At 42.6% G+C, this 13,322-nt stretch overlaps 1 protein-coding gene across 1 annotated transcript in view; it reads left to right on the top strand.

Moving 5' to 3' along the window:
* vps13b (vacuolar protein sorting 13 homolog B) overlaps nucleotides 1-13,322 on the top strand; it is a 328,731-nt gene that overhangs the window by 51,253 nt on the left and 264,156 nt on the right. The window contains 3 exon segments of the mRNA XM_080500575.1: nucleotides 1,484-1,653; nucleotides 3,960-4,154; nucleotides 7,745-7,869. Of these exon segments, the coding sequence (XP_080356701.1) occupies nucleotides 1,484-1,653; nucleotides 3,960-4,154; nucleotides 7,745-7,869 (490 nt within the window).

Genomic DNA, 13,322 nt, shown 5'->3' on the forward strand with positions numbered 1-13,322 from the left:
CTGTTTCAATCAGAAACGCGAGTGTCCAAATGGAAATGATGAACTATTGGAACAAAAACTAATTTGATTAGTCATTTGAAAGAAAATGAATTGGCAACTGTCATAAGAATCGGGTCTTCATTTGTGTCTTTTCTAAAAGCTCGCTTGTAATTAATACTTTCTTCTTTTATTTGTGAATTTTGTGGGGTTTCATGCACCGACAGTATGGTTTTATCTTGGGCTTTAAGAAAGACTAGTACCAGTTCCTGACAATGTGAAAATCATCCGACGCTAGGATGCTGAGGAAAGGTTGAGCCGCAGCCCTGAAATGAGCTTTACAGTGAACAGCGCTATCGTCGGGGTTTTCAGCACTATTTCCTGACCTTCATGCTTTAAATGAAGACAAAAAACACACATTTCACTGAGAGCACGGGGCTCCAGCTAGCAAATTGAACGTTTTATTACTAAAAAAAGCAACAGAAGCAACAGAAACAACAGGATTTTCAGAGTTGCAGATGGACCGTGAAGCTGCAGTTTGAGTGCGTAGCAACGTTCCGTGTCTGGAAGTGCTTCGTGTACCTGCGTCCCTGATGAAGTGCATAGTTTCGGTATTTGAATCCTCATTGTGGATATTGACTTCAGGCCTGGTACGTGATTGGATTGGACATGGTAGTACCAGATATTGTGAGTTGAGGCAGCAGGCCAAGGGACTAAATAGCTCTGAGATCAGGTTCTGAGCCCACCTCGTAGCGGGGGGAATCGAAGTCCAACGCAACGGTTACAAAAAAAGTGAACCAAGCCCCTGACCTGGGCGTGGAGCCAGAGACCTCACAGAGGGTTCAGGATTTGGTCCAGCTCAGCCCCCCCAACCCCCCACCGACATGGTTTCGTGGTTCATTTCTCGGGTCCCACACTCTTGATGTGAGCGCTGACCTTGCTCGCTTTATTTCCATGATTGACTTCCCCCCCCCCCCCCCCCCCCCCCCTCCCCCCTTTCTCTTGGAGGTTTTTTAGGGTCCTGATTGAATGAGTGGTTTTATTAAATAGTTCAAACGCAAAGCTACTGGGGAAAAAAACCACCATAATGAATATCGCTCGGAGATGCCAGCATTTTTTATAGTGTATGTCTATTATATTTCATGTATGAGGTGGTGGTGGTTTTTCTTCACACAAAAAAAAAAAAAGTCTCTTTTGAAAGCCATTGTTTCAAAGCTGCAGGCACTGCTGCTCCCGCTCAAAGCAATCCATGTGCTTTCTAACTAACCTCCCTTCCTGTAAAATAGTCTTCAAACCTCAAATAAAAAAGGTCTCTGGCCTTTTCAACTCCTTCAGTCTTAATTCCAGTAACACAACCCAGGTCACATGTTCATGTATCAATTGAATTGTGTCCAAAAAAAAAAAGGAAACTTGTATTTTTTTTTGCACTTTATTCTCTGCCTGTGTCACCGACTTTCCTACAATGTGTCTTCCAGAGCTAACATGTTTCGTTGTGTCGTTTGCGTAGAAATGTTCGAGGAGAGAGACGTTCCGGCGACTCCCGAAGAAACGTCGCGCTTGGAGGAGTTCATCCCGAGCCGAGTGACTTGTCTCACTCTGCTCCAGGTCTCCGTCAGCGTTTCCATGGCGGAGTTCAACCTCCTGCACACGCTGATGCCCGTCCTCCTGGGACACAAGGTGGTTGGAGCTTTGGTTTTTTTTTTTTCGACCGGTAGAAAAGAAGTGTAGTCAACAGACAGGAAATTAGATACAAAGAAGTAAATGTGTCTTCAGTGAAAGACTCGCTGCTCCTTCTGACTGCACACATGTTGTTACATCCTGCAACAGAAGGAGACCGAAGGAGAACAGGAAGCTGTTGGGGATACTTTAAAACAATCTGTGCAAACCTATCTGAGGTCTTTCAACTATTGGAGAGCCAAGCTTGATATGGTTGATGTAAACTAAGCACATCTTGGGTCCTAAATAATGAAATGTTTATATTTGTCAGGTTTACTCAAGTTGTGGAGGAGGTATAAAGGTTTCTATCTATATTTTAGAATAGAAATCGAGGGGGATTCTTTAACCAACGGATGTGTCTGCCACATAAGACGCTCTGTCCATCCTGGACTAAATTACATTGGTACTTACCGTATTTTCCGCCCTATAAGGCGCACCTAAATACCTCAAATTTTCTTAAAAGCTGCCAGTGCGCCTTATAGCCCGGTGCGCCTTATATATGGACGATTGTTCTACTCCAGGCTGCTATTTGACAGCTGAACAACTAGAAGCTTTTATTTTGACAACTCTATCTTTGCAACCGGATCTTCAGTGCGGACGAGACTCCGCACAACACCTTAATCACTCATGGTTGCACACCAACGTTCTAACAAACCAAAATAAACTAGATGAAATCATTACTCCCTAAACTGGGGAACAAAAACACAGCCTAAACACAATCAACACCAAGCCCAACAACGAGCCACAATAACCTCCAACAACACAAATTCAACCTGAGCTCCTCAGTGCAGCCGATAGAAACTCCCATAATTCATTGCAGCTGTTTGTGGTGTTTTAAATGCAATTATTGGGGGTTCTATTTGGTTTGTGGTGTCGGTAATAATTGTGTTGTGTTGTGTTTTTGTTGCTTAGTTCATGTAGTTTAGTTTATTATTATTATTATTATTACCGGTAGTTGTAAGTTGTCAACCAGTAGTGAAGAAGGTTTTGTGTGTAGTGTGGTACTGGCATAGGCTGCAGGTAGGACTATCAAAATAAAGTGTGTGCACCTCTCTGGGTGCTAGAAGCAATGGAAAATGTAACTTAATGGCTTTGAGCTATAAATGTTGCTGACCACTGGTCTGTTCCATGCGCCTTATAGGGCGGTGCGCCTTATATATGAATGAAGTTGTAAATTATGTCAATCAATGTAGGTGCGCCTTATAACCCGGTGCACCTTATAGGGCAGAAAATACGGTATATTATATCATATATTTCATATTTCATATGGCATATTGCATGTACATATACATATATTTATACATGTGCAAGTACACTAATACCATTGGTATTATTATTATTATAAGTATACTGTTGGTATTATTATTATTATTATTATTATTTTTTTTTTTTTTACTGATATATATATATTGTTATTGTTTGTTATTTTATTGCTACCATATTGTTATTGTTATATTATTGCTACCATTATTAGTAGTACTATACATGAGTATTATACACTATTACACACTGTTATTATCTGTATTATTGTTATTATTATTATATAATGTCTACTTCTAATGGCTCTGCCACTGCACCTTACTATTTATTTATCTTGTTTTTATCTCTTGTTATTTCTAAGTGCCCAGGTTCCATTCTGTGTTTTACTTTATGTCTTATACCCAGATATTTTAATTTTTTTATTTTTTACCTTTATTACTATTCTTTTGTATTTTATAATATTCGTATGTACCAGATTGCTGCAACAAAACAATTTCCCTTCGGGATGAATCTATCTATCTATCTATCTATCTATCTATCTATCTATCTATCTATCTATCCATCCATCCATCCATCCATCCATCCATCCATCCATCCATCCATCCATCCATCCATCCATCCATCCATCCATCCATCCATCCATCCATCCATCCATCCATCCATCCATCCATCCATCCATCTATCCATCTATCCATCTATCCATCTATCCATCTATCCATCTATCCATCTATCCATCTATCCATCTATCCATCTATCCATCTATCTATCTATCTATCTATCTATCTATCTATCTATCTATCTATCTATCTATCCATCCATCCATCCATCCATCCATCCATCCATCCATCCAATGGGAGTAGTTTGGGGGGGGGTTCAGTGTCTTGCTCAAGGGCACTTTGACGCGTGGAAAGAGGGAGATGGGGAATCGTACCTTCTGATGGAGACATGGCCGCTCACTTTTTAACCCACTCATCCTTTTTTTTTTTCTCTTTTCTTTGCTCCTCCAGGCTGCGCCGGGACCAGTGACGGCCCCGGCGTTCCAACCCGTGCGCCCGCTTCCCTCGGTGAGGTTCCAGGTCGAGAAGGTCAACGTGGAACACTCGGTGCCCATGTACGCTCCCGAGCTGGTGGGCGCCGTCAGCAGCCTGAGTCAGCCCTCGGACAACCTGCTGCACCACTGCTACGCTCACTTCTACCTCAAGGTGAGACAAAGAAAGACATTTTTAAATACATTACAGTCGTTCCAATTCGCTTTTATAGGGAAAATGGAAAAGCCCAACAGATCCACATGAGCAAGCAGGTGTGTTTGCGACTGGAAAGGAAAAACTCCCCCAACAGGGAGAAACTTTGTAGAAACCAGAGTCAGAGGTGGAGGAATTCTGCTGACCGGTTGGGGTGAAAGGATAGAATAGAGGAGAGGAAAGATAGAGAGATAGACTTGGTGGGGAGATACATACAATACCCTTGTTAGTGCTACATACATTTTTTTTCTTCTTTTTAATAATACAGTAATCACAGTGATCTAAATATTTTCCAACTGCCATGAGATGAAACCAGCCTGAGCAACAACAGAGCAAAAACCTAAATAATCACAACAATTGTAACAAAAGCAAAGACAAAAGGACACAAAACAAAGAAAGAAAAAAGAAAAAAAAGAGAAAAACAGAACGAAACACACAAAAAAAGCCAAAACAAAAACAGGAAGAGAAAAAAAAAAAAGCTAACAACTTGATTTTGGGACATTTTCTTGTGTTTCGTATCAGAAGTTTTCATTAAAATTGGCTTTATGTTGAGATTGAACTCATTTTCAGTAGTAATTGTTTGCTTTTGCGAAATTATAGACATTTTTATCATGTATGCTCTGAGCCACAACAAAAAAAAAACATTAAAGTTTAAATATAAAGGTTATTGTGGCATTATTTCACCTGTCAGGCCCATTCAAGATGAATTATGCTTCTATGTGGCCTCTTTCTCCATTTCTTAAACACAATGAATTTGGTGAAGCCTTTTCAAACAACATTGCTAAAAAAAAAAGTAATGGACCTTTATGGATTCTGTGTTGACAATCAAACAACTTTTCCAACAGTTTTGAGAAAACCGGATTATTATTATGGATTTAGACTTCTGAGAAAGTTGTTTTTAGGGAATGTATTTACTTTTCAAATACATTTTTAAAGCTGATTTTACTTTGACATGGTATTTCTTTGACGAGAGTGAAAACATTTACAATAGTGCATATGTTTTCCTATTGTGCACATCCAAGTGAGGCATTAAGGTGTAACTGAAACTGCAAAATACTCTGCAGTGTAGTGTAATGGGATAAGTACTGGTCTTCGTAGTGTTTCAGCAGATCCAGGTCGTCGACTGTTGAGCAAGTCTGGATAACAAACCCGGATTCCATTCCTCTTGCTCCTCTTGAGTGTGTTTACAATGCAGGATGTTTACTGGGCACCATGCTGGTAGTCCTTATCACAGGGTCAGCGCGGGGTTAACGGTCACCTGGTCAGTGGCCGAGAGTCACTTTGGCCAATCAGCCAATCGGCATCTCAATCTGCGAGGGTCTTAATGCTACCTCTGGGTTTTGGCAGAGGGGATCACAAAAAGGGGGGGGGTGGAGGTCATCATGGCCACAACTCGGCCTGTTCAGGAAGTGATTTGAAAAAGGGTATAAACCAGGGCTTATCTTAATCTGTGTTTTATTGACACTGGCCGTCAGAGTTGAGCTTTCTGTCTTCAGTGGAGTGGTCCGCCATTGTTTTACTTCTCAGTCGGCTCAGGCAGACGACTGGAGAGGTGGAAAGTTGTATCACAAGCCGCAAACATGGACACGTAGTTGCGTTTGAATAAAAGGAGACTTGAGTGCATGACGGAGCTTTCAATATATCAGTAACCTGGTGAAGACCCGTCATGGCATGGCCGTCATTGACCCTCTGGGGCCTGAAGCATTTTGGGCCGTTTTTCCACTACAATTGATTTTTCCTTTATATCTCAGATATAAAATCCTTAAACCTTGCCTTTTTTTGGTGTCATTTTGTTCAGGACAACCTCATAAATGCATTTCTGAAGTATTTTCATCACTTTGGCATACTGTATTAAAACAGTGGATCTAAAAACACCATAAAATTACAAATTCGGTGGTAAAAACATAGATTTATTGACTATATAAGTCACAGACATGGTTAACGAATCATTTTGTTTACTTGTAAAGTAAATCTAAACTATAATTAACTAAAATGTATCAAAATAGGACTAAAAAAAACGTTATATACAGATGTTTACAGTGAAATAGAAGCACTGCCTCGGGCGTTTTTGTAAAACTATTTACAAAAGGTCACACATATTTTTCCTCATATCTCCGGCTATCAACATCGTTTAAAAATGAGCTTGTAGTTTTATATCCGCACTTTCGACACGGATTGAAACACTGGACCAGATGACGCTGTGCTGTGACGCTACTGCTTTTTCAAACGGTCATGTGACCCCCAGAGGGTTAATTGAGTCAAATAGAACTTTACATTTAGTTTTTGTGCAACACTATGTTAAAAAGAACCACAACTGGCTCTCAGTGGCATGAGGGATTTTTGCAGTTACTGCACGTTCTGCTCGACGATTTAAAATTGCTCACCTTATGATAAATGTGTTGTGCAGGTTTGGCGATTAAAACCAGGAGCACTTGTGTCAATATGAGATTTAGTTGGTTCTGTCCACCTGCTACCGGCAGAAGAAAGATCACTTTTTCCAACAAATAGGCAAAATAGCTGTGGTTGAAATAAACGACGGGCTTTTTGTTCAATTCTCAGTTGCCATTGTAGTTTTGCTGCGTTTGCAGGTGTTGAGCTGTGTGCATGCAGCAGCTGTGTGCTTTGACAGCTGGGCGCTCCCATCAGCTCTGTACCTCCATTATTAAACAGGACTTTTCCTCCCCGTGCTCTATTAACATCATGTAAACATTGAGATTATATTACATTAAGGGTGGAGACCAGAAGCTTTAGATGGTGAGAAAATGATCATTAGATGTGTTTCCATTGTCCATTATTTTTTTAAACATTTCCCTTGAGTTTTGTCGTGGATGAATGCAGACATAAAAGCCATCTTTTCCCCCAATAAATCACAGTGTAGAACATAACAAAGTCATAAAGTTATTTCTCTGTCTGCAAATATCTTCCCAAAATACTTTGTATTTCACCACGAACATAATTTGACTGTTTGCTTGAATTTTTTAGTGTGTTAGTCATTTTGTAAAAAGATAAGATCATCTCATCTTTCATTTCTCCCACAACGGGGGAAATTTGCATTATTGCAGCAGCGAGTAATAAAAGAGTTGCAAAAGAATACAAACAATAATAATATTTAAAAAAAATAACAACAGTAAAGTCAGTGGTTTCAGTTTAATAATCCATTCAGTCGATTGAAGTGTAAAAAAAATGTAAATCCAAGGCAGTTTAAACTGCCTTTTTTTTACATTATTGTCTGTTGTGAACATTTAATGTGTTCCACAGCTGTAAATGTGCTTATTATTTTTTTTACATTAATCATTTCAACGCTGTAAAATTCACCACACACATTTGCTGTGGGGAACCGTGTCATTATATCTACATTAAGACGAGCATATTCTTCTCCACATGATGGCAAAAGATAAAAAGGGTCAGGTGTAATGATGATTCAGATGTGAAAGAGTGAAAGAGTTTGACTCTAATGTCATTGTCAGTGGTATAACGGCCATCTTTCCGCCCACTGATTTGTCTTTTTCCTCAATTTCAATCTCGCTCCACCCTTTTCTTCTTGTTTGCAGGTGTTTGGGTTCCAGGCAGGCTTGACATGCCAGGACAGCGCAGGAGGTTTTCTCCCCCTGATCCCCATCATTCCTTCCTTCAGCACTGCGCTCTATGGAAAGCTGATTCAGATACCTGCTCTCTGGTGAGTGTGCACGACCAGCATGCCATGCGCACACGCACAAATCGATAAAAAATCCCTCTTTCTGTTCCTTTGCTAACTCGTACTGGAATGTGAGGAAATGTGCATTTAGTGTAAGAAGCGTCTTCCTCACGCTGGCTGCAAGGGATGCGCACGTCTGCGGCGCAGGCCGGGCCTGCAGAGACGAGAAAACATTTTCTAGATCGTCCAACGGTAATGGTTTTGGTCTGTTTGGTTTCAAGTAAAAACACCCCGACATCTTTGATGGCCGGCGTCCTGAAGAGCATGCCAAAAGGGATTTTTTTTTTTTTTTCAATAAAACGTGGCACTGAAACCCGTCTCGCTGGCTGAAGGTGTGTTGCTCATCTATGTTCTGTTGCAGCATTATACGATTCTTCTATATGCGATTGATTATGTGGAACAGCAGCTATATTGTGCTGCGTGAACAGGATAGCACGTCGCGCATCAGAGGGTCATTGAAGTGATGGATGAGCATTTCCTTCAGCGGTCCCTCAGAAAATCCCCCAAAAAACAATCGTTGAGTAACAACAGCAATGCTCTCTTTAGTTTGAAACACAAGGAGGGGGAAAAAAGGGACTATTAAAAAGAAAAACTATTCTATATCCTGTTTTGTTTTGGTTTTTTTTCTTTTCTTCATACCAGACATGGAATGACTCATGGAAGATGTCTCCATGAGAGTTGAAGAGACTTTACGAGTTGAAAGGAGGACACAAAGGAAACTGCGGTGGAGCAATTGGACAAATATAGAGTTGAAAGTGGCTCAACAAGGAGATATGAACAATAAGTGAATGTGGTGTTTTGTTAAATCCACAAAAAACAAAACGAAAAAAAAACGATCGGGAATACAAACAGAAAAGAAGACGACATGGTAAAATTGGAAAGCGGTGAGAGAAATGAGCAGCCTGTAGCGAGTCATTTGCAAAACCGAATGACGGGGAGAGAAATGCCACATGAGATTAAATCAAGTAAATGAAAGGACGCAGGATGAAGTCAGGAAGATGATGGAGTCGTGTAAAGTGAGTGTGTTGGAATGTGACGACCAGAGATCAGAGCAAAGCCTTCAAACAAAAAAACAAAGAACGCAACGCCTCAAGTGGTTTTCATGGGACGTTATTAGGTTTATTTAACGAGGACCCATAGTTTTGTTCTAGAAAATAAGTCAATAGTGTAGGAACTACTCAAAGTTTAAGTTCTCTGCTAAATACAATTGCTTGTCTTTTAGTTCATACATTTATTTATTTATGCTTCTTAATGTGTGATGGAAAAAATGCATTAAAGCCTCTGTTGTGCCAAAACATCAACTATTCATAATCTTTTGCGTTAAAAATGACAGACGTAATAATATTGTGTGATTTTTATTTGAATTTAAAACTCAAAATCACAAGCAATCATAAAAAAATAGATTTTTTGGGGGGGGGGATATTTTCTACGGATAACATCAGAGGAATTCCCCAATAACTCTTTTGTTGAGTGTAAAGAATATTGGAGAATATGAAACACAGGAGAATGTGTTAATTTCTAATAAATCAGTCATGCAAACTATTTCATAACAGATCTCTTGGTGCTCGTTCTTTTTGCACGAGGCCCATAGACTGGAGATACGCACAAAAACCCATTAAAAAAAAAAAGGTTTGAAACTGCAAATAAACTTTGTGATAAATTCTTTTTCTTTAGTATTTCTCAAAGCGCAAATATGTGCATTTACTTACTGAAAACTGCTGTAATGCTATTTTATGGACATGCTAAATAAATATAAATGCTAAATTCCATTACTCATCTGTTCAACTATGAAATATTTAGTCAGAAGAAACAACCTGTAAGCGTTCGTGTGAAACTGAAATACATTTATTTTCTTCCTGCCCAGGTGACATTTTCATCGGATAATAAAAACAGTCCTAGGACTGCATCAGAATTCTTTTTTTATTTTTTATTTCGGACATGCGTTTTGGACTCCCGGGACACATTCCGGTCCTCACAACATGAGAACTACCTGGACGCCCCCTCACACACAGCTCTTGCCCCCTGCCTGACACCTCGCAGTCAAAGTGCCTGTTAAAGCAGGAAACCAGTTGTGGAGCGGCGAGCTTGGGAATCAATTTCCCCCCATTAGTTTAGATTTAAACATGTCAGGGAGCCGCAGATGGTTTTGACTTGTCCCGACTTCTTCTCCAGGCAAAGCGTTTTCTCTCTACTGTCCAGCGGTTCGCCCGCCACAGAGGGAAACCACGGGACCTTCGCCCATTCAGAGAAAACCTGATTCCTTTTCGCTCTCTGCTCCTAATAAGACACCGCTAGTTGTTTGTTTGATCTCCCCCCCCCCCCCGCCTCGCTGTCCCGCCGGCCTCCAATAGTGGATTCAGATGTCAAACGGATGTTATTTTTCTTTCTGACAATCACTCGGTGTTTCTCATCTGCCGAGAGCCCTCCACCTGTGCCCCCCCCCCCCCAGCTCAGCCCCCGTCCTCAGAAAACAACACTGACGACCCCCCCCCCCCCCCCCTCACCGTCTCCGTGACATGCAGGGAGGTGCTCAGTTACTCTTTGGGAGAATCCAGCCCCAGTCCCAGTGTGCACCAAGTGCTCTCTCCTTGTTTGAATAGGCACCAGGCTGTGTGGGGGCACCACCCCCCCCCTCCCGACAGGTGAGCACGTCACGCCGCTCAGAGGATTACTTCCACCTCGTGTGATCCTCCCCTTTCCCCCCCCAAACTGGAGTCCTAACTCGATGTTTCCGTCACTTAAAGTGGTTAAAAAACACTTCTTCATTGTTTTGGCTCCCTGTCAGTCTCTCTGCTGTGGTCGATGATGGACACGGGGTTTTTCTTATGCAGTCTTATGAGTTCTGTCACTTTCTGAGTTGGAGTGACTCGTGTTTGACCCTTTTTCTGTTCAAGCGAGAGGCAAGACAGCCCCCCCCCCCCCCCCCCCCCCCCCCCCCCCCCCCCCCCGACCTGTATGTCACCACAGTCAGAATCTAATAAACACCACCTGACAGTTCGCTCCTGGAAGAATGGTGACAAGCGGGTTTGACAGAAGACAGAGATGCAGCGTGCTCCAGTGTATTATAACAGACAAACATGCTTCCTATTAGTTGCCTTCAAACACCCGGTTGAAAAACAGAAATGGCTCCAACACTGGGTTCGAGCCCTCGTTTTCCGTCGAGTTTGTTTCTGTTTGCTTGAGCATTTTGGGAATCGGACATCTTTTTTTTTTTTTTGTAAGAATTTGCACGTTTGCATGACGGGCGTACAGTCCTCCTCCTCCTCCTCCTCCTCCTCCTCCAGCCGGAGAACCAGGGCCCAGGAGTGACAGAGCAGGTCACTGGAGCAGCCAAAAGATGCACTCCACCAGGTGGTAGCATTTAATTTGCCTGTATCTAATGTTTGTTTTGGAGCCGCTCCTTCCCCCGCTGATGTAACTGCAACAACATCCCCTCTCCAAGACGTTTGAGCTCTCAGAGTGGACACGGGGCCGTGCAAGCTTTGGATTCATAGATGAAATGCTTTGATAGCGCAGCAGGAATTAGACTGTTTAGAGCGAAGGCACCGTAAGAGGCACGCACGGGTTTTAGTGGGCAAGCTGGCTTACGCTTAAGTGCGAATGGCTTGCCAGGTAATCACGGGGGATTGTGGGAGACACTGGGCGCCTGTGAAGAGCCGGCACCTCTTGCTGATGAGCTGGCCCGTGAGCACACGGGCTCAGGTTTCCCTCCAGTCTCACCACAAACGCTCCTACTCCTCACCGTGGGCAGCAGAGGGGCCTTTCACTTCGAAAAGTACCCTCCTTTGACATCTTCTCCCCGTCTGCCTTGGCTTCGGTTGGGACTTTGCAAGACGTTTGGGTTTGTCCAATTAGAGCTGGATGTCTCTCGCCTCTGCAGTGGAATCCTAAAGAGGTATAATTGCGCCACGGGCATTTGCAGACTCTGACCTTGTAGCGTCTCGTATTGTGTGCAGAAAAAGAGCCGGCACATCTGCAGTTACGTTGGATTAGGGATGCAACGGTGGAGATTAGCCTTGCCTGAGATGTCCTTGTGAAGGCACCACAGCTCAGTAGCAGTGTTTTAACCTTCCGACCTCAGATGTTTCGTTTCAGTTCTTGTTCACGTGCCTGTTGGAAAACGTGGCGACGGAGTGTTACTGCAAGACAAACCTGCACTGAAAACCTGTTTTCCCGCTGGCTTTAAGATCACTGAAGTTGACTCTTACAGCCACCCTATGGCATTGTGTGCAGGCCTGACTGGAGTTAATGTGTAACCTCGAGCAAGGCACATTAAGCCTGATCGCAGTCGGTAGATGTTGGGCGAGGTGGCAGTCTTACACTTGTGATAATATCTCTTTAAAAGCCACCTCATGAACACGAATCACCTGAGAAACGACTCTCTAAAGAGGTCTTAGTTTTTAGTCTCCCTGCTGTGCTGTGGCCATTGTATAATCATAATCTATATAGTATTTAATCATACATTTAATTCTTGTGCCTACATATCTCTACAATAAAAAAAATAGTTTAATCAAAAACCATCACGGTGTGTATTTGATCTAATCTAAATGTTTCACAGCATAAAGCTGCTAATTGTGTAAAAAAAATACAGGGGGACACCAAAGTTATGTGTTCACCGTCTAAACATTATTCGGGTTTATGTATTCTTCAGTGCGTCCACTTTGTGGAGACAATTCAAAAACCAGAAATGCGAATAAACACAATTAATCTAAATTAATAAACACCACTTGAAGAGCTTTATTGAACACAATATAGATTGTAATTGGAAGAAAGACACCAAATGTTGATCGCAGCACCTGTGAATGAAAGTTCTTCTTTGTGTTTCGCCATTACGGCCCGCTGAGCTGCCAGTAGATCAACAACACAGCTTCTTGAATGTATTTTACCTCCTGTTAAATTAGTGTGCAGCTAAGAGGCACAAGGTTGTAAGTTTCCCCAGTGAACAGCAACATGTGCCCCCCCCCCCCCCCCCCCCCCCCCACCCCCCCACAACCTCCCAGCAGTCTGCAGCGAGGCTCAGTCGGTCCGGCTGTTAAACCTGTTATTCTTGATAAAATCAGTGCTTTTCAAAAAGGAAAAGGGGAAAAAAAAAAGAAAAAAGTGGGAGGTGGAAGGGGGAATGTTAGAAGTGCCACCTGCATCGATCTCACCAAAACCTAACCTCGCTCACACTCCAGACACCCGAGCACACACTCACACGGACACACACGTTTGCGCTCACACCACATAATACTACTTACGCGGGGGCCACCTGACGGCAGCAGCACATGGAGGGGAGCCAAGGGGCCGGGGCCCACCAACCAACCAACCAACCGACCGACCGACCGACCGACCAACAAACCAGCAGCGGCTCGGTGTGGTTCGTCGCATTGCAGGCCATAATTCAGGCCTGCGCCAGCTTTTATGTGGCATTTTTAGCAGCCCCTGTTACTCGC

The sequence above is a fragment of the Blennius ocellaris genome (assembly GCF_963422515.1).
Source record: "Blennius ocellaris genome assembly, chromosome: 8".
Classification (NCBI taxonomy): domain Eukaryota; kingdom Metazoa; phylum Chordata; class Actinopteri; order Blenniiformes; family Blenniidae; genus Blennius; species Blennius ocellaris.